General features: G+C 31.5%; 2 protein-coding genes and 1 non-coding gene across 4 annotated transcripts; 1 reads left to right on the forward strand and 2 right to left on the reverse strand.

Moving 5' to 3' along the window:
• Positions 1-561: 561 nt before the first annotated feature.
• On the reverse strand, positions 562-13,021 carry LOC111285951 (L-arabinokinase-like). 2 transcript variants are annotated; one of them, XM_089762640.1, is made up of 29 exons: positions 12,870-13,021; positions 12,651-12,758; positions 12,415-12,483; positions 12,123-12,193; positions 11,870-11,946; positions 11,670-11,736; positions 11,224-11,281; positions 11,061-11,128; positions 10,899-10,961; positions 10,008-10,061; positions 9,806-9,908; positions 9,616-9,725; positions 9,340-9,459; positions 8,385-8,441; positions 7,536-7,708; positions 7,285-7,453; positions 6,764-6,847; positions 6,459-6,584; positions 6,045-6,175; positions 5,891-5,972; positions 5,374-5,461; positions 4,793-4,836; positions 4,590-4,685; positions 4,424-4,500; positions 3,826-4,026; positions 3,011-3,176; positions 2,065-2,136; positions 1,208-1,411; positions 562-884 (listed from the first exon to the last, which is right to left on the reverse strand). In XM_089762640.1, the coding sequence occupies exons 6-29, from the start codon at positions 11,706-11,708 to the stop codon at positions 765-767; spliced, it is 2,505 nt and encodes an 834-aa protein (XP_089618766.1). In that variant the 5' UTR covers positions 11,709-11,736; positions 11,870-11,946; positions 12,123-12,193; positions 12,415-12,483; positions 12,651-12,758; positions 12,870-13,021; the 3' UTR covers positions 562-764. The 2 variants fall into 2 exon arrangements, with proteins under 2 accessions (XP_089618766.1, XP_022731409.2); XM_022875674.2 differs by having other exon boundaries at positions 12,123-12,206.
• A 4,277-nt stretch (positions 13,022-17,298) lies between these two features.
• Positions 17,299-17,424, forward strand: LOC149518549 (small nucleolar RNA snoR77). Its single transcript, XR_016343416.1, has one exon. It is a non-coding gene; the product is annotated as a small nucleolar RNA snoR77 (small nucleolar RNA).
• Positions 17,425-17,686: 262 nt separating this feature from the next.
• LOC111286258 (uncharacterized) lies at positions 17,687-20,268 on the reverse strand. Its single transcript, XM_022876142.2, has 3 exons — positions 20,072-20,268; positions 19,507-19,759; positions 17,687-18,402 (listed from the first exon to the last, which is right to left on the reverse strand). Exons 1-3 carry the CDS (start codon positions 20,147-20,149, stop codon positions 18,032-18,034), a joined length of 702 nt encoding a protein of 233 aa, XP_022731877.2. The 5' UTR covers positions 20,150-20,268; the 3' UTR covers positions 17,687-18,031.
• Positions 20,269-20,697: the final 429 nt, after the last annotated feature.

Genomic DNA, 20,697 nt, shown 5'->3' on the forward strand with positions numbered 1-20,697 from the left:
ATTGCTTTCCTTTCTGCGCTGTTTAATGAAAGAGAATGGCAGGCGGAGAAGGTCAGGTTTTTTTCTTGTGTAGATATCATTATCACAGAATTATTGCACTTGCAGTACAATATTTTTATATTAAATATAGTGGACTTGGCTGCCAGACGCTTTGCTGGGCATGTCAATTCTCAAGGTCCGCTTCATTACATTTCTGTTTTATTCTATTCTGAGGTGAGCTTTACCTCACGGTAAGAAAATTAGGCTGAAACCGCCCCTCATCGTAGAGGACCTAGTATTTCTATATTTATTCTATGGCAGACTTTACATCATCCTTAAGAATTTGGCTAAACCGGCCCTATAATGAAACGACAATGTATATAATTTCATCTGACATCAATTCACTGATTTGGGGCCAGGTAGTTCAAATTGCAACTGTCCCTTTTTTTGTTTGTTTGGAGTTAAGGGTGTGTTTGGATTGACATTTTTTACAATGATAAGCAAGTTTATACACATATCATGTGTCTATTTAACTAAATATGTTAATATAAGCAAAACGTAAAAGAGAAACAATTACGCAAATGGAAAAAGTAGAAGGGGAATAAGTTCATTAGTTGATGGGAAATGCCATAAATCTACCCTTAAATATCCAGAGATTGTTGCTTTATTTATTTATTTATTTTTTAAATTCAAAAAAGAAAGATACATCAAACAATTACTTTAAACTTAACCTTAAATATCGAATTAATGAATTTATTCAAATGAGGGGAAGCAGCGGCAGCAAATTAGGATTTCGGAGTGATGCGACGTCGAATTCTTAAATATCCAAACTTCCCTGCACCCGGGGATGAGCCTTCAAAAATAAATGGCAAATAACCCGTTGCACTTTTGTACCTTTGCTGAATCTGAACGTATATATTTGCAAATCAAAATCAATTGCATAGATTATTAAAAATATACCATATATGCAAATGATGCGTATACATGTGTTAACTTCCCATACTATTCTTGCTGCATAAAAAAAAATGCCATACTCCAGACAATCAGAGAACATATGAATATGGGTGATCTATCCTAGAAATGGTGAATATTATTACCCGGACATTTTAAAATTATTTTTGAAATAAATCTCCATGTACCAATAGGAAGAATTGATGTTCTAAATGTTGTGGTCCTTATATGTGCCAAAAAGTAAGAGACGGTTATTCTTCTTTTAAAGACAACTTACCTCAAGAATGTGTTGGCTGCTTCGGAGCGAGTTCCTTCCAATTACACAAACCGTTCCACCAGAACCGCCACCAGTAATTTTGGCTCCATATAAAGTTCCATCTTCACCTCTAGAGACTTTATCATGCTGCATTTCCTGCACCAACTGTACCAGTCTCTCTGTCCCATCAGAGCCGAGTCCACAAGCACTATAGCTGTAGTGGCACTGCAAAAGTAGTTTTGAACAACTATTACAATATACTTCACTTCAACTTTATATATAAAATTTATAAGGGTACATAGGTTGATCACTATTAATAGTTTTAAAGTTTACACTTTTACATGTAGATAGATGATAGATGATATACGTGTGTGTGTGTGTGTGTGTGTATATATATATATATATATATATATAGAGAGAGAGAGAGAGAGAGAGTCCAGACCTAGTCAGAAAAATCATTATTCCATTATTTCATTTGGTTTACAGTGCCAGCAATATCACAAAAAAATCTCACCAATATGTGTTCATCAAAGATGACATAGCTCCACACTAGGATAGGACTAATATCTCTTGATATCATATAACTTATCTATGGTTCAGCTCTTTTCTTCTTGTTTCCTTAAGAGAGCTGAATTTTAATCAATTTGCAATCTTGATATTAGTTACTTGTAGAGTTGAAGCACTAGTCTGTTGATAACTGCTATGAATTCAATTGAAATTAAGACCTTTTGTATCCATTAAACAAATAGTTTTCCCTTACCCTGTTTCCTTAAACTGCAGGCATGCCAAAATCAGTAGTAAAAAATAATCTGACCCACCTATCAATTATTTAAAATAACACACACAGACACATCTATTAAAAAACCTTTAGCATATACCTGATACAACAACTCTCCAAGTGCCGTAAGTTGCTCATCTGAGCTCTCAGATGTCAGCAGTGCCTTAAAGGCCTACAGAAAAGTTACCAGAATAATTAGTTAAAAAGTTACAAGTGAAAGTAAACAAATAATTACCAAGGAAAAACATATGTCTGCATGTGTCTGGTAATTTGAAAAAAAAAAAAAAAAGACATGATTCTGCACAAAATATTGTTCACTTGTCTTTATTTAAGTGAGAAAATCAACAAAATACAGTGAAGTTGCTATGACCAAAGAATAAGCAGCTATCAGAACTGAAGTATGTAAATCATCCGCCAGTTTGTTTATTGGAAGTGAATTGTTAATTGATGATAATCAAGAACTAGATCAATGGCTCAGCACCCTAAATGCACTCTAGGATTGATTTTTAAAAAGAAAAATATGTAAATTATGGAGGAAATAAAAAGGTTTGATGAAAACCTACAAGGAAAATCTAAACAGGGCCGTAATGAAGTAAATATATTATAACAACAACAACAAACTAAGTCTTATATCTCTTAACTCTAGAGTCACCTGTATGATAGGCCAATAAAGGGAATCATGTTAGGTCGTAGCTTTGAATCTTCTTACGCTGCTTATTTCTATCAACAATAACCTTTTCATCTTAATGATGTAAATATAATAACAAGGCAAATTATAATAATATCAGTTAGAGTGAGTATAAGACCAATATTTCCAAATTTTCATAGTGAAGATCGTATCAGTTTACAGGTTAGCAGAAAAATAAATCTGATCAGAGTGAATAGAAAATTTTATCTTGCAGAGGAAAAGTTTAGTTATGTGAGCAAAATTTTCTATTGGATAATAACACATAAGTCAAAATTCAAATTGAAAGCAAATCTTTGATTGCTGGGATGCAAATTCAATTTGTTCGTAATCCAATAAGCTGTCAGATCAAATAACGAACCTTGACCCTGAAATTTTCATATACAGGATGCTTAGTAGCAGCTATCACTCCATATGTTCGTTTCTTATCAATTACAGTAACTGTATCACCATGATCAGTATATTTCTCCAAAAATGTCTCACCAAGCATTGATTTAGGAAGTAGTTTGGCATAAAGAGCTTCATATCTGTAGCACAAGAACAAACAAAAAAGTAAGGCTCTGACTGTTTTAATAAAATGTTTTTTGTTTTTATTTTTTATTTTCATTTTTTAAAAAATAATTTTTATTTTCTGTTTTTTGTTTTCTAAAAATTTAGTTGGTAAATGAAAATAAAAATTGTTTTCTAGAAATGCAAAAAATAAGAAAATAAATAAAATATTCAATGATATTATTATTAATGGCATCTAATTATAAATATAATATATATTAATTAATTAACAACATTACAAAGTATTAAATATGATAGCTTGCAAAAAATAAGGAAAAAGTAATGAATATCCCTTGTTTTCACAATTGAAAACATCTTTTTTCTGTTTTTATATTTCAACCCATTTTTATTTTTATTTTCTAAAAAATTGTTTTCATTTTCAATTACTAAACATGTTTCACTCATATTTTTCATTTTTCAAGAAAATGAAAATAAAAAATGACTCTATTTTCTAAAACCAAACACTACCTAAATTTTTATTTAAGATTATAACCAGAAAAGAAACACAGACTTTCATAAGTAATAACAACAGTAATAGTAATCAACAAAAAGTGGTTCTTCACTCTTTAATTAATTAATAGCATCTAGAAAAGATCAAAAGAGAGAGCCTGATAAAAGACTTATTACCTGTGAGGTGACAAGTTGCATAAATAATCTAATGAAGCTTCAATTTCAAGTAATTCTAATCCATCATTGTCCAATTCATCAGGAGATACCCCATTAGCAGTTGACAGTGATTGAGACAATCTAGTAGATGCTATAGCTTTTATCATCTTCCGACCCATAAAGGCTCCTATTCTCACAGATCCATAGTCTGCACCTCCAACACTGCCACATTAAAAAAAGTCCAACAAAAAGACATGAGAATTTCTATTGGAAGGAAAAGGTCAGTCCAGAGCAACTGAAGGTAATGATAACTATTAAATGCATTATAGCAAGCAATGTTTCAAAGATCATGGATAACTAGAAGGTAAATAATTTTATGCATGTTTTAGAGTGAAATATGAAGGGTAACTGATTTTAAATTATATTTGTGATAGTATAGTCAAATTTTCTAATTCTACGATCCAAACACTGAATGATGCAAGTAATCAACTTAACATAATTATCCAACAAGCATGAACTGTAAACAATGTCCATTGCTACTATAGGCTAACCAAAAACACATAATAATAATAATAATAATAATAATAATAATAATAGACCGCATTAATTGACCCAGTACCTGTGCCGTATTCCAGAATCAATTCCCCAAAATCGGATATGACTGGGAATTGCTACAAGTCCAATTATCTCAGCAGGCTGCATAAGACAATCATTGATTTTGAATGTTAATTAACCAGCAAATCAACTTCTGCATAGATTTACTCTGCAGCAATAATGATGCTTACCTGGCAAACCATTGCAAGTAATTTATTTGCTTCACCACATGCTGAAGTCATTTGGTCCATAACACCACATGGGGCTCCTACAATGTGATTCTCCACCTAATAAACAACTAAAAAGATTGAGCAAAGCAACATATATGCTTGAAACATGTCTGCTGGAATGTAGGAAGAAAATATTAATCGGAAGATTGCACTGTCTAACATACCTTTTGGCACAGAAGGGAAAGGTCTCTTGGACTGATGCTCAATCCTGCAATGTATAAGATGGTCTAAATAAGTTCTCACTCCAGAATAAAGATACTTTATCTGCCTGTAACCCTCGGAAAGCTAACTTTTATATGATAATGCTTTGAGAAACTTAGAAGTTCAACAGGAAAGTATCAAATGTTCAAAATATTTCACTAGTTTAACTGAAAACATTGCATTTGGAAAAAAAAATTGAAAACAGTGCATGAAATCCACAACAAGAATGATTCAACAGGAGTTGATATTAAGAAGCATATGTACTCCAAAATCTACTATCCTATAGTAGTCAACCTCCGTTCAAAGATTTATATGCTTCTCAAATTATGTCTTCCAGCAAATGGTGGCATTAATAAAGACTTCATCCATTTATTTCTATGTAGTTATAGTCCTCATGTATCTCAAATACAAAGTACATCCATCAGAAAATACTATTTTTCAACTAAAATTACAGCCATTTTTGTCATATGTAGAAAAAAAAAAACAGGGAAATGTAATAAACATCGTTGTAGTTGCATATGGAAAATGAAAAATTTAGGAATACCATGAGCAGCTGCTATAGCTGACATGCTAGCAACTTCCACAGAGGCGGAAGAAGATACACCTTTGCCTTCTGGGACTGCAGAAGAAACCTGTATGTAGCTGAAAGTAATTATCTAGATAGTAGCAGCAGCATATGTGATAATATAACAGAGAGACGTTGGTTAAGTAACTTGTAATATTAATTTCATACAAAAACAGAGCCAATTCACCCTTAAACTTTAGTAGCAAAGTATCACATGTAAACGGTGAAGTTATATGATTAAACACAATATATAAGCAGGCCCCATTGATAGTCAATTCAAAAGCATACATAAAGTTTAGCTCATTTCCCATCCCATTATACAAGCAGAAAGCCCACTCATACTTCATGAATTTCTTTTCTATCAAACTAGTAGTACAATTTAGGCATTTCAAGTAAACAATAAGGTTATGAAATTAAATGCTATATGCAAGAGGCCCTGTCAAACATCAATCAAATTAATAAAAACAGCTAAACAACAAAGAAAACAGCCTCCTACCAGCATGCTGATACTATCTTCAAAGCGTAAACCTAATTCTTTCATCAAAACCAAAATTGTCCCAGCAACATATGCTGCCCACCTGATATGTGAAACACATAATTAGCGTATAAAGTAACAAAGGTGGAAAAATCAAGGAAGGAAAAGTACCCACTTTTGGGACGGATCTTGGGCAAAGTATTTCTTTGCCTTTTCATATGAAATTGGTTGATCTCCTTCCATAAAGTCAGACAAATCCATGTCAAAAGTTGGGCCACGATTGCTCAACTCTGAGCCATATGATACCTGTTAGAACAATTGGAGCTTAGAATGTATTTCACAAAATGCAACAAGTAGATCATTTCTATCTAAAAGTACATGTATATTATTTTTCTTTTCCAATAAAAACTTTGTTTGATTAGGATTTAAGACTAATGTGAAGAATTCCAGCACATAAATTTCCTATCAATTTTGAAGGAGGATTGGGGGGATGTTTTATTTAACATGCCATCCTCATTCCCTTAGAAAACAATAAAATGATGCAATCTATGTTCGTGAGAAACAAGTTCATTTAACTAATGGTATATACAATTTGCAAAACAGGCATTGGTCCTTGTCCTTTTGCATTCTGCCGTGCAAGTGCATGTTTCCAGAGCCGGTGTTTACTTGGATGATTCCTTTGCACAGCTACATGGCAGGCTTCCTTTATAGGCATCTGTCAGAATAGAAATGATTAAGGGGGGAAAAATTAGAGTTAATTCCATTTAGATACATTAATAAATATTGACGCAAGTACTTGAATTTTTAATGCATTATGCAATTTAACTTAAAGAGAAGGAAAAGGGGGAAAAAGGAAAGAAACCGAGTGAAATTCTATAGAAAGAAAAATATAACCTGCAATACTAGGCTGCCTGAGTAATCTGCAATGCCTCCCATAACATCCAACCTTCCAGGTGCCCTTGTCACAAAGATATCCTCCTGTAGAAAAACATCACAGTAATCAAGAACTTATAAACAAGACTGTTGCCTGAAGCAGATCCAGTTTTAAAAGATCAGGATAGAACAACAGTTACTTAGCCTATCTATCAGCAGCCTTTCACACTAAAAGGATTCAAACAAGAAACTATTTAAGTCCATCCAGAACCAATGTATTGCATGAAAATAGAATTATTTTTGCTCAATTGCATGAAAAATTTACTACATAGGTTAAAAATGTGACTGAATGATAGTATGACTCTACAAGTATAGATTAAATTTTCACATGTTCCTAGCCCAAAAATTTTCATAGGAGTACCATATCATGTAAATCATCATTTGAGACAGCTGCTAATAATGCAATCAAGTTAAGGATATGCAGGGTAGGAAAATTTTTTAAAATTGTAAAAAGAACAAATTTAAGTTGGAATGAGCATAACCTCCCAATTAAAAAGCCCAGCAGCAGCCTTACGTTCACGCATCTGACGCTTCTCATTATTCTTTTCAGAATCAGAAACATTGTTAAGTTCTACCAAGCAATTTAGGAAACTCATTGTATCAGAAAGACCTTGAAGATCTCCATGAAGAATTTCAAAGTCTTCAATGCATCTAGAAAAGAAATGGAAATGTGTCAAAAAAATGACATAATTGAAATCCATCATAATCATTGATTAGGATAGATAAAACTCACAAATCTGTAATTGAGTTGCTCTCACTCATCTGAGAAGTTAGCGTTCCAGCACTTAAACCAAGTTCATTTTCAGCATTTGTATACCATTCAGGAATACTGACATCTCTGCCAGGGACCCTTTGCAGTTGATACCCAAGAATTATGGCATCACGCAACCTTCTAGCACCACTCAACTATATAAGGGAATAAATGAATCAGATAGCAATTTAAGGAAAAAAAGTTGCTTAAATAAAGTTTAAACTACCAGTCTAGACGGCTATTCTAAGCAGAAACTTTTAAAACCTGTAATAGCTTATCTATGAGTGCAGGTCTCTATCCGCATTCTGCCATAATATCACTCTGCTGTTCCAGAGTATGTAAATTTGACTCCATTAAGGGCAATCTCAGGCCATAAGAACTGCCTTCATAGCCAAGATGATTTGATTTCTGCTTATTTTCTTAGCATTGTAAGCATAAGGTACCACTAAAATCACCATAAAACAATATCCATTTTGACATGCATGCATGATCATGAAATAGATCTCTCCTTTAAAACAAAAGGAGAAAGGAAAACTATTCAACTTGCAGATAATAAAGTTCCTGTATCTGACTATTCCTCCAAAATATAAACAACATATCAAAATCATCCTGCCAGTGCATCAAGCCAATACGCCTCCTGATAACCCCAATATATTCTACAATATCCCTACACAAACTGTTGTTACAAACTTATAAAAAGCAGAACTTTGTTCCATCCATGATTAGAAATTGAACTAATACATCTCAAAGATTAGGTAGGATGTTCTGTTTTGGGCTACAACAAGATTCAGAGTTCAAGTAACACAACTAAGAGCAGCAGTTATGATGTACCTTATCTGAAGCGTAATTCTTGCCAATAGCTGTCTCCTGCAAGATGTGAGCTGCCACCTAAAATTTTAACATGAAATCAGCATGGTATCAATAAAAGATTAAAGTACATGAAGATAAATGATTATATGGGCACTACAAGTAAATGACACCTAGAAATACCTCAAACCCACCTTTTAACAACCAACACAATTAAAACACAGAAAAATAAATAAAAAAGATTTCTATTTCCAAAAAGTCAATATATCTGTAATTAAGTTAAATATTTGTCGTATGAAATTTTTTTGTGATTCTTTGCAGGTAGAGGAAATAAATATCTTTTTTTTTTATAAGTTGTGCTTTATTTATCCAAAGAAAATAGGAGTCTGCTACGATACAACTACAACCCTCACACTCCACCACAAACTAGTATACAATAACATTCACTATTTACATAGGAGTCAATATATTGGTGTTAATATTCCAAGCAGCACACAAGTCCTTATTCACTGAGTCAGCAAAAATTGAATGCAAGCCTTTTAATTGATTCTACTAGGCAGTGAAAATAAATATCTAGAATTTAATGTTCATATTTTTAGTTTTCATCTCCCAACTGCATGTATTTATTAGTTTTCATCAATACAACTTTTTTACTGTATTTATTAGCTTCAATTATTTTCCCCATTCAAAGGCCTAATAGAATGCTCACCCGTATTTATCAAAAAAAAAAAAAAAAGACTGGTCGCCCATAATTGTTAAAGTTCACTGCCTACTTCAAGTTAAGCTTATTTCCTATGCTCAAATTTCGTATCATCACCTGATCATGTCTACGTGAGTAGTAGATTTTACTATCAATAATTTAGATAAGCTAAAAAATATATTTATATGCACTGCTCCTGTTTATAATTGCATAACTCAAACAATTCAGATATGCAAAATGTTTAGAAAATTAATAAACTAAAGAAATGATAAAAGATACCTCGCCACCATTGATGCCTCCCTCATAGCATGGTTTCAAACTGATTGCACGTTCAAGATAGGGTTTCCAATGACCAGTAAGTAAATCCCTCCTAATCATCTCAACACCACTTTGATAAAACTGTATAAAAGAAAGTGATATCTTAACCAAATACTTGATTATTTGTTTTAAATATTCAAAGTTCTTAATAAAAAATAAGGATCTGATTCTTCTAAAAAAAAGACATGAAAAAGGAGAGGAGATTGAAACGAAGAAAGTAGATGAAAAGAAAGGCACCTCAAGCATATTTCTTAAGAAGGGTTCCTCATTGAAGTAATCTCTTCGTACAAAAACAAAGGGTAACTTATACGCCAAGGCTTCACTAACAGTACCATATCCAATTTTTCCTGAAACAATGGAGATCCTATTGAATATTACTTCTCACTCATCTAATACAGTTTTGCCTCAAGAAAAATTTCAAACTAACCAAGCATACAGTCAGAGGCTGCTATAAGGTCAGGCGTATATGCATCTTTTGGAAGCTTAACAAAATTAGGTGGAAGATCCTGGGTATCAGAAGCACCACAAACCTGGATCAAAAAACAAAATTCAAGATTACCACATAATGCCACACACTATGATTATGTAAGAGCAACCTGAAGGGACAATGAATGGGCTATAAAAGATACCAGGCACAGCCAACCAGAAGGTAAGTACTCTTCCTTCAATTTCCACCCTGCAGGCTGTATGTAAGCAACCGAGAGAATAAGTGCACTTCAAAATGAATAAATATCTTAAAATCCTAGTAGAACTGCAGAATTATCTAAAAGATTGGCACAACAGCACAAATCCAACTAAAATTTAGATATTTTATCTGCTACATATCTTGCCACATATAAATGATGCAAAAATATAGAACTTCACTCAAACAGTTGTCTGTTGACACATCAAAAGTCATTCACAATGACATAAAATAGATTCTCCAACACATTTCACTGGTTACTCTATTTTTAACATAATAAACATATTCTCTGTTAATTGATGGTTTGGTTAATAGCTAAACTATCAAGTTAGTATAACATAATAAATGCATTTTAGGTTAATTGATGGTTGAGTTAATAGCTAAACTATCAAGTTAGTATAATCACCCAGCAAACAGCAAGAGCAGCATATTTACAGCTGTTAAACTATTTGCACATATTATGCTCAACCGGCAAATACAAGTGCTTCATGTGTTCAGCTGTTAAACAATTTGCACAATTGATCAATATCTGAATAGCCACTAACTACTTTAGCAAACTTTTTTAGAAATGATTATTCAAAAACAATGATACTGCATGTTTATGGGCACATCCAATATAGGCTCTCACCAGCAAAGTCACAAGAAAAAAATGATGAAGAAATACCATAAGGATAAAAGGTATGTAGTCCAACTCTCAAGAGAGAAGGTGAAAGCCAAAATTTTATACCACAAAAAGTTCCTATCCATAGAAATTATAACCAAATGGTCCACAAATATAATCAAACAAAAAAAAAATCCTTATGAAGAGGACAAATCTTGAATAGATAACTTAACTTACCTGTCCACCAAAGTTGAGAATAACTAGCTTCACATCCTCGCCAATTCCAAGTTCCTTTCTCACCTAGAGCCAACAGAAAGGGGGAAAGAGCAATGCATTGAAAACTTAGATCAAGATGTAAATTAAATCATCTAAAAGGTAGAGTTACTGCCTTGTTCCAACCTCCTTGCGAGATTTGTGCAACCTCCTTACAACTAGAGGAACATCAATAACATCACGGAAAGCAGGCACTGTGGAAACATAGGACATTCAGAGACCAATGATTAGACTTCAAACAATTTATAATCAAGAATGAAAGCATAAGAAATGATGTCTGTATACATACTTGGACAGTATCCTGGGAGACGGATTAGAAACTCACAATGAGAATAATCCTCTGCTATCTGCATCAAAGTTTAAAGAGATTAGTACAATTACAAACATTGAAATAATTGTCACAGAAATGTAACACTTGGATGCTTTTGTGTGAAAATAACCACCTCAAACAATCAGTGAGCCTCAAATGTTTTAAAGGTATTACCGAACTAAAAGCAATCAAGTGTACACAAATATTGGATGCAAACAACATGAATGACATGTTTTAATATGTGATTTTTATTTCTCTACTAACAACATTCACAAGATGGTAATCACTTATATGCGTATATTTACGCAGAACTAAAACAAATTCAGTGGAAAACGCCTAATTACCAACAAAAAATACCTCCTTATGACAGAAAAAGGAAGAAAGCAGAAAGTCTTGGAGTCAAACAAAAGGAAGACATTTATCACCTGCCAAACTATTGAACGATGGTGATATCCAGCAGCCATCACATACTCAGCATAAATGAAGTCCCAGCTGCAATCACAGATGGATATAGATTAACAAATGTTTGCAAACAATTTTTTTTTTGCTTCTGACCTCAGATACAGATTAAATTCATATAAAGGTGCACTTCTTCGTTGAAAAGAATGTCAAGGTAATAAGTTACCTGAAGTTGGTAACACAGACTGAGCGAATTCCAGCTTCAGCTGCTGCCCGGCATGCAACTGGAACAACATCTGAAACCTGTTCTCATTCATCAAACAAAGTTGGTTTTAATTTGGAAGCCATATTAAATATTACTCATCAAGATACTCAATTTTAAGTCTCTTTTCCATTTTGTTAATTATAATGGCTATATAAAAGGTTCAAAGTCCCAATTTGATTCAAACACTTAAAGGAAGGAACATCAAAGTACGAACCACTAAGTCAGCTTTGATGGAGTTGAGCCACACTACTTCTGTTGCCAAAATAGAATCCCGAGGTTGCACAGCTGTTTCAGAGTACTAAAATATAAAAATTAAAAAAAGAGAACTAGAAAATATTAGAAAATCCAACTTTAAAAAGTACAAACAAAGGGGGGAAGGTAATAATAGCAAGTAAATATAACTCAAAATATGATATAGAACCGAACTCAAGCTATAATATGGTTACATTGGGACTACGACAATATGTTGTATAAAAAATAGAATAACTAAAAAAAAATTGAAATACCTTCTGCAGGGAGGCAAGACGATCCACGGTCAATGCATCTGCCTGAACTGCTCCACAGTCTAAAACTAGCTGATCATATCACGGAGAGAAATTTAGTTTAGTATAAGAGAGCTCGCACAGGAAGACAATTATTGAAGGAGTTATCTATCCCTAACATATTCATCCGTATTATATTTAATTATATGGAATATAATACGAGGGGGAAATAAAGAGAGGTTATTGAGGAAGGGGAAAACCCTGCGAAGGAAGAGGCGAGGGGATTGAATTTCAGAAGTGAAAACGAAGTCAGGTGCACCGGTGACGACGTGCACATCATGCCCCGCCGCAATCAGATTTCGAACAACCTACAACAATCAATTGACAGCGGTTATGATCTGCCTAGATCAACGTCTTGCCGAATTTAAGGAATTGAGAACAAGGACAAGGGCAAACAAAAATAAAAGAAAAAGAAAAACCTCGACAACACGAGTGGCATGGCCGAAGCCATGACCAGTGACATAGTAGGCAAAGACGAGGTGCTTGATGGATGCACACTCTCCTCCGTTGTCTTCAATCCTCATATCTAAATTTTGATGAATTCTCGAGACTTTGCTTGGAATTCTGTTTCAATTTAACATTAATATCACAAATCAAATAATAAAACAATGTCGGTCAGCTAAAATCGTGGATAGAGACGCGTACGCAAGTACTAGATGACGATTTAAGACTCCCGACACTTTTACTTTTTTTTTCCAATTTTTTAGGATTTGACAAAGTAAATCTTTTTGAGGAACAAAATTTTTAAAAAAATCAAAAATTTCCCTTTTTTTTTTATTATTATCAATAATAAGTCAAAACACTTTCAGTTTCAGTTGAGTACGCCAACACTTCCGGCCTCCGTCCATTCTCTTCCTTTGTTTTCTCAACAACCACCGAGTTTAAAATAAAAAATTAAAAAAAAAAAACCTAAAAATTTGTCACTGCCACGCAAGCCAACTTAACAGCCCTTATCCAATTTTGTTTTCTTTCTCTTTTGGCAATATTGTCCCCTTGATTTTGTCATCGTATTGAACATATGATATTTTATATAAATATATATAAATTAAAATTTTTGACAAAAATAAAAATTATTCAATATAGATAGTTTATATTATTAATATGTAAATAATTTTAAAAAATTTTCATGTTTATTGTTTTTAATTTGATTTCTTATAAATGTTATTTATTTAAAGGATTTATTTTGACTAAATTAAATATATTTATCTTATATAAATATATATAAATCAAAACCTTTAATAAAAAAAAATAATTCATTGTGGATACTTACATTTTTATATGTCGATGTGTTTAAAAAATCATATGTTTTTTAATAAATGTATTTTATTTATTTAAAATATTTTTATAGTAACATTTTTATTACTTAAAAAATAACTAGTTAAACTCAATTAATTACATTTATTACCTTTCAAATATCTAATATTTTAACTTATTTGAATAAGTTACAATTAATTTGATCAATAATACAAATAAAAATAGAAACTAAATAAAAAAAATTACTCATGAATATATTTCCATATCTTCTAATTATTCATGAAAAAATAAATGAAATTTAATGTAGTAAATACAAAAAAGAGAAATTAGCCATTTAGCGGATTGACAATAGTGATATCATTAAATTATAAAAAATTTTATTTTTTTTAAATATAAATTAAGAAAGAATTCATAATTTATAATTTTAAAGAAAAAATGCATTGATTCCATGTCTTTTATTTCATATTACATTATATGATTAATAATAGTAACTTTGTAATATATTTACGATAATGTCTCTTGAAAGCAATATAAATATAAATATTTTTTCAAAAATAATATTAAGTAAATCGAATTTAACTATTTTTCAACTTTATTTTACTACAAATTTTATCTCTATCATCTTATAAAAAATTTATTTTAGAATCTTACTTGCTATTCTTTTGTAAGTTTATTGAAGTTTTACGCCTTCTTTTTTTTAATGCAATGGTTAGTTTTTATTTTTAAAATAATAATTTTATCAACTACATATTTTAGTATAATTTTTTCTTTTATAATTTATAATTTAAAGATAAATCTTTAATTATATATATATATATATATATATATATATATATATATATTGAATGTGATGTTATTAGAGAATTATTTTATTTTGCAAAGTTTTAGTTAGCAGAGGCTTAACGATTTTGTTTTATTTTTAAAATTTTAATGAATAAAGCGATGCTGATAACGGTTATTCTTAGATATGTTGATAGCTTACAGTAAAAAGCCAACTCTTCTTCAAATCAATTGAAGTAGAGGGAAAAAGGCTAACTCTTTACTTTAGCATCCCGAAGAGTTCCATTTTTAGACGTAAGGGGTGTTAATTTGTAATTTTTATTAATCTTATAAAAGTGGAATAAATTCTTCAATTTTATGAAATTTGTCAATTATTTCATTTAACAAGTCTTAAAATTTTGGAAATACTCAAACTACAATTGAAACTTTTATACCCAATCTTCTATATTTTTTTTTATATTTTCTATTTTAGGTAAACATTCTTAATTTAATTCCTTTTTTTAGATAGATAGACATTTCAATATGTCATGTGAAAATGCCACTAATTTATAACAAAAACACACATACAATATTGAAATAAAAATACCAATGATTTGGTTTTTATGTAAGTTCCACTACTTTAAAATATAAGATACATATATATATATTAATACAAATCCTTAATGTATTCAAAGAAAACATACGTACAATTAAGTTCTAAATTTAATATATTAATGTTACAAAAAAAATGTCCTATGATTAATATTAAATTTTAATTTCATATTAATTTTTTAAAATATGTAATTTTATCTAATTAATTATTTATATGTCCCCTCCAAACTAAGTGAATATATATGACATTTGATTTAAAGTAGTAAATATATCTTAGATATTTAATGCAGATTTATAATCTTAGAAGGAGGAGAGAATTTTTAATTGTTATAAGCAAAAAATAAAATTATTGATTTTACCCATTCTTTAGAGAAGCAAATTATATTGCTGATTTTTTAACAAATAAGAGAGTGAAAAAAATATAATTATTTTATGTTTGTTGGTAGTAGAATCTAAGGGGTTAGATTGTGAGCATTATTTTTTTCTTGGAGAAATTAGATTATGTGTATTATTATGTGTTATTATAATTGTTTTTTTGTTTATGCATTGAAGTCTTCTTTGATGAGATTTTTAAGTTCTATATTCCTTTAGTTTTATGGATGAAATTATCTTTTTGATTGAGAAAAAAAATCTATATCACACTTTTTTATTTTGTACTTTTATAGCTTTACTTTTAATACTCAAATCAATGTTATCTATTAAATTTTAAATAAAAATGATGATAAAAAATTATTTAGGGTGACTTTTATTTTTATCAATTATTATCAATATATTTGTAATCATGAAAATAAAATTTAAATTGTCCTCTAAAATGTAATTATATTAAAATTTGAAATAATATTATATTACAAAAATTATTATAAATACACTTGCCCCATGCATAGCACTAATATAAAACTTTTAATTTTTAAAAAAGTAATATTTGACTATTAATTTTTTGAATTAAAAAATAATAATAATTTTCTTTATCTTAATTTTTTTGAAATTACATAATATTCTTAAATATTTTATAGAAATCAAAACTTGACTTTCTAATGTTATAAAAAAAGTAGATATGTTAAATACAATCATATATTTATTATGCTAATATAGACCTTTTAATATTTTATTTATATATTGTTTAAAACTAATATACATAACGAAAATTATAATCGCTTGCTTAAAAACTAGTGATTTATAAAGCTATATGAAATTAAAGTAGTGATATTCTGTTTAAATTATGTTTAAATTAGGTTTTAAGTGGAAGAAAAGCTCGTTTCTCTTTTAACTTGATTTGATTTTATTAAAATTCATTATGGAGATGTTTTAACTTTTTCACCTTTTTTTGTAGAAAATGAATATAAACAAAAAGTAAAAGAAAAAAACAAATGAATAGAAATTAACGAAAAAAAAAAGCATCTATCAAATAGAGTTAAAATTTTATTTTTATAATAAAATTTATTTAACTTTAATTATAAGTGCTTATGTACATTAGTAAGAAACAGCCTAATTTGAAACCATTTTAAAAAAATTATAGTACTTGATAAAAAAAAAAAAAAGACTCATATGGATTTGGATTTGAATAGACACCATCCATAACACAAATTTGATTATCATTGTAGTAATTAGTATACCTGCAAAATAAACAAAAAAGTAATGAAAAAAAATTAAAATGAGCGAAAGGCCCAGATTAAACGGGCTTAACTTGACTGGATCCAAATTGGAAAATCCCGTTCCATCCCGGTAGAGTCCAAACAGTCAATGAATGGAAGGAAAAGGGCAAAGTCGTCAGTACGTGTTTTTTTTTTTCTAGGCTTAGGAGAAAGGAAGGGTTTTGCCTTCTGGCGTGGCGGCTAATCTATATATGAATATGATCATCCATCCCTATTCACCTCGTTGCGCAGAGTTAGGGTTTGCACTTAGCGGCCTTCAACTCTCTATTAATACCCAGTCGAGGAAAGACCCCAACTGCTTCTTTTCTTTCTTTCTTTAAATCTTCTTTTCCTTTTTTTTTTTATTATGAAAAACGGGGCTGAAGTTTGGCTCTTTGGCTAAAACCAAAATCGTGCCAAGGAGATGAATGCGGCTCCCCATATCAAAGCCTTCAACCTTGTCACCAAATTCAGCTATGATAAATATCCATCTAGCGGATTTCTTTGATAAGGCTGGCACACTTCTTTTTATTGAATCTTTTTTTTTTTTTTAAAGAGTCAAGATTGGGTATGCCACTGCGAGTAGTAATTCAGGCAGCCTCCTTGTGATCACCATGGCAATGGGGGTGTTGAACTGCTCGCATATTAAACATGGCTTTTGCTCTTCAGACTTGCTGAGATTATTCCTTGAAGCTGGTCTAGTAAGCCTAAGCACATTCCTTCTCTTTCTTCGAGTTTTTCCTACCACTCGACTTAGCCTTCGTGGTTGTTCGTATGGGAAACTTGATTGGGAGAAGCTTATTTCAACGTAATCTATCGGTTAATCAGAGCAATTCAGCGATTCTTTTGTTTTAAAATTTTGGTCAATATTGAATTCAAGTTAAAAGATGGTTGATCAACGATAGGGGATGAAGATTCTGTTTAGGCTAGTCGGACTAACCAGAACCAACATTCGTTATAAACGCTTGATCTCGACCGGATTCCACAAAATGTCAAGTTGAATTCAAATACAATTAGTCAGAATCCATAATCCCTGAAGCAGAACCCTAAGAAGGTAATATATTGCTGAATGCTGATACAGACAATTATCTAGCAGAAAAATATCAGCCTTAGATGAAATCTACAAAAGTTCATCTTAAGAAAAGACTATGGTATCATCTAAACCTGTTTAGGGTATTCGTTGCCCATGACCCCTATATGTGCATACGTCGTTTGGAAGGGCAAATCAAGATCACCAAAAATCCCATTTTGTGCATCTGCTTAGATTCTAACATCACCTCAACTTATACCACAAAATCAGACGCTACGGCAACTTAACGAATTTGTTACCAAGTAACTGGGTTATACATGCTCTGAGAGAACTGTGGCATCAAACAGTGCTGTTTCTGTTGCTGTTGCTGCCAGAGCTCAAATGCTTCAGCTCCTTCCAACATTTCACCATCCTGAAAAGCTTTCCCTACTATGGTACTTACACTGTTGTCGTCTGTATCCATCATTTCACCCTCCACATCTTCTGCTTCCATTGGCTGCAATGGGGCAATGGTTCCTGTCTCCGTTCCAGAGGTTAATAGAAGTTGAGGTGCAACCCAGGGAACAACAGCCAAGCAGTCATTTGGTTCTGTAGTGCTTCCGTTGCCTGTTACTTTATTCCCCATTGATTTCACTGCACCCGGATCCTGGGGCCAAAATAAACAATCTGCCAACACAAAGATTAGTTTACTACTAACATATATACAAGGACCCAGATTCATCAATGTAAAGTGTTACTCTTTTTTAATCTTTGGATAACAATGGCTAAAATTTAAAATATTTATTTAGATCCAAATCAAAATGAAAACAAATTCCCGTTGAATAGGTAAAAAGAAAAAGAACCCTTCAGAAAAGAAATTGGAACAATCCTTGTTACTGCTTCTTACTAACACAAAGCATGAATCTTCCATTCTTTGGCAATAGGAAGAACGAAACAAATGGGTTGAACATAAAAAAGCAGCAGAATTACACTGTTAGAGTTATTGACATCCTTTGTGGAGCCAGATTGAACATATAAAGCAGCCAATGTTGTAAAAAGGACATAAAATACAAAGATCAAAACATATTTATATGCCATATAACCTAATAGCTTGGATAATGTGGTAAAGAGAATTATACTAACCTTATGAATAATGAATTTATCTTTGCTAAAACCAACAACAAAAACTCTTGAAAGAAAGCATTTGAGTGAATACAAACTCTGCGTTAACAACAATCTAGTACAAAGGGTGCAGAAAAGGTTATTTTGTGAAGCAAATTAAAACTTTGTTATTAAGCTAGGTTCCCGCATTCATTAAAAACAATGCAATTGTAGCATGAAGTACCTATATGTTACAGGCTTACAGTAATTCCCCAAAGACTTTGACATGTTATCCATTATGATGCTACAATTTAAGTATTATTTTTCATTTTTTTCTTACCCTGTTGTGCCCTAACCATTTATATTTCCTTTGTTAGAGGAAAATAGCAACAAACTAGAAAACTGATGCCTGCCTCTATATCAATATCTACAGTAGCCAACCACTAAATATGGATAATCTTGGATTTGAGGTGAAGAGAAAGAAAGACTAGCTTCTTCAACAATTCATGGAAAAAAAAGTGTGTGTGCGTGGGTGGAGGGGGGGCCAAACTGGATGATCAGCATTTGGAACAGTGATTCGCAGAATTTTATGGTACATTACAATGCTGAGAGCAAACAGAAATTTACCAACATAGTCAGTTAACAGCAGGAGATAATTTAAGAAGAATATGGAGAGTGAGGTTTATATACCCTTTAAACCTGGAAAGAAGTCGGAATTGATGATGATGGAGAAGTCTGGCGAAGTAGGAGATTTGAAGAAAGGGGTGCTGGATGGATTATAAAGCACGATAGCCCTGTCTTGGGATGAAGGCATTGTATTTGCATCTATAGATGGGGCATTACTAGTGGTTGGAGTTGGAAGGGGCCTCTGTTGATATTCCAGTCGCAAAGGAGCCCTAATACTTGGATCCTCCTCCGTGATTGATAGCAATTGACAACCATCCTTTAGAAATACATAAAACAAAGAGGAATTATTATTAGTATAAAATTAACTTTGGAGATTTGTTTGTGTCAGAACAGAGGGCAATGACTATAGAAAACATAATGAAAGATACACAAACAAGGTATTCAATTCAATTCCAATCCACTAAAGGAAGGCAATTAGTATTAAATGTAAACGATAATGAAGAGATTCATAATGATTAATCATTCATCCATGGGGTGGAAGGGAACAAATTCCAGAGTTTCTGGGGCATATAAAAGAAAAATAAATAAAAATAACTAAATTAAAACTAGAAAAGGGGGAAAAACGCACCAGTCTCATAGATTTTGTGGAGCGTGAAGGGAAAGACAAATCATCATCAATAATATCGTGGAACTCCTTGCGCTTCATGGAGAGTCAGGAATTATTATTATGATAACTATTAGTATTTATGTTCGTCTTCTTCTTCTCCTCTCTACTCTCTCTCTCTGGAAACTGCTTTCTTTGGCCGGCTTTCGTTTTTGCGTCTTAATTTAATTATATAAATAAATGAATGGCTCCCATCCCAGCTCCCTGGTTTACTTTTCCTTCTCTTTGGGCCTGGGCTTGACGTGAAACCCTGATCCTGAGCTTACTCTATATTGCTATTACTATTTTATTATTATTAATTTTTATAAGACACTTACTATTAGTACTACTAATGTAGTATTCCTGTGTATTTGTTTGAGTGCCATATTTTATTTTGTTAATTAATTATTCAATTAATTATATTGATATAATATTTTATTATAATTGTAACTCTATCTTTTTTTTTTTTTAAATTTTCGTATTAAGATGTATTAGAGATGTAAATGAGTTTATACACTTGTAATCTACTCAAACTCGATTTCAAAATTATTCAAATTTAACTCAATCACTGTTGAGTTAAGTTTTAGCTTGAACAATTTAAGTTACGAAGT

Source organism: Durio zibethinus, chromosome 6, assembly GCF_047325235.1.
Source record: "Durio zibethinus cultivar Kanyao isolate XHJ-2024 chromosome 6, ASM4732523v1, whole genome shotgun sequence".
NCBI classification, from domain to species: domain Eukaryota; kingdom Viridiplantae; phylum Streptophyta; class Magnoliopsida; order Malvales; family Malvaceae; genus Durio; species Durio zibethinus.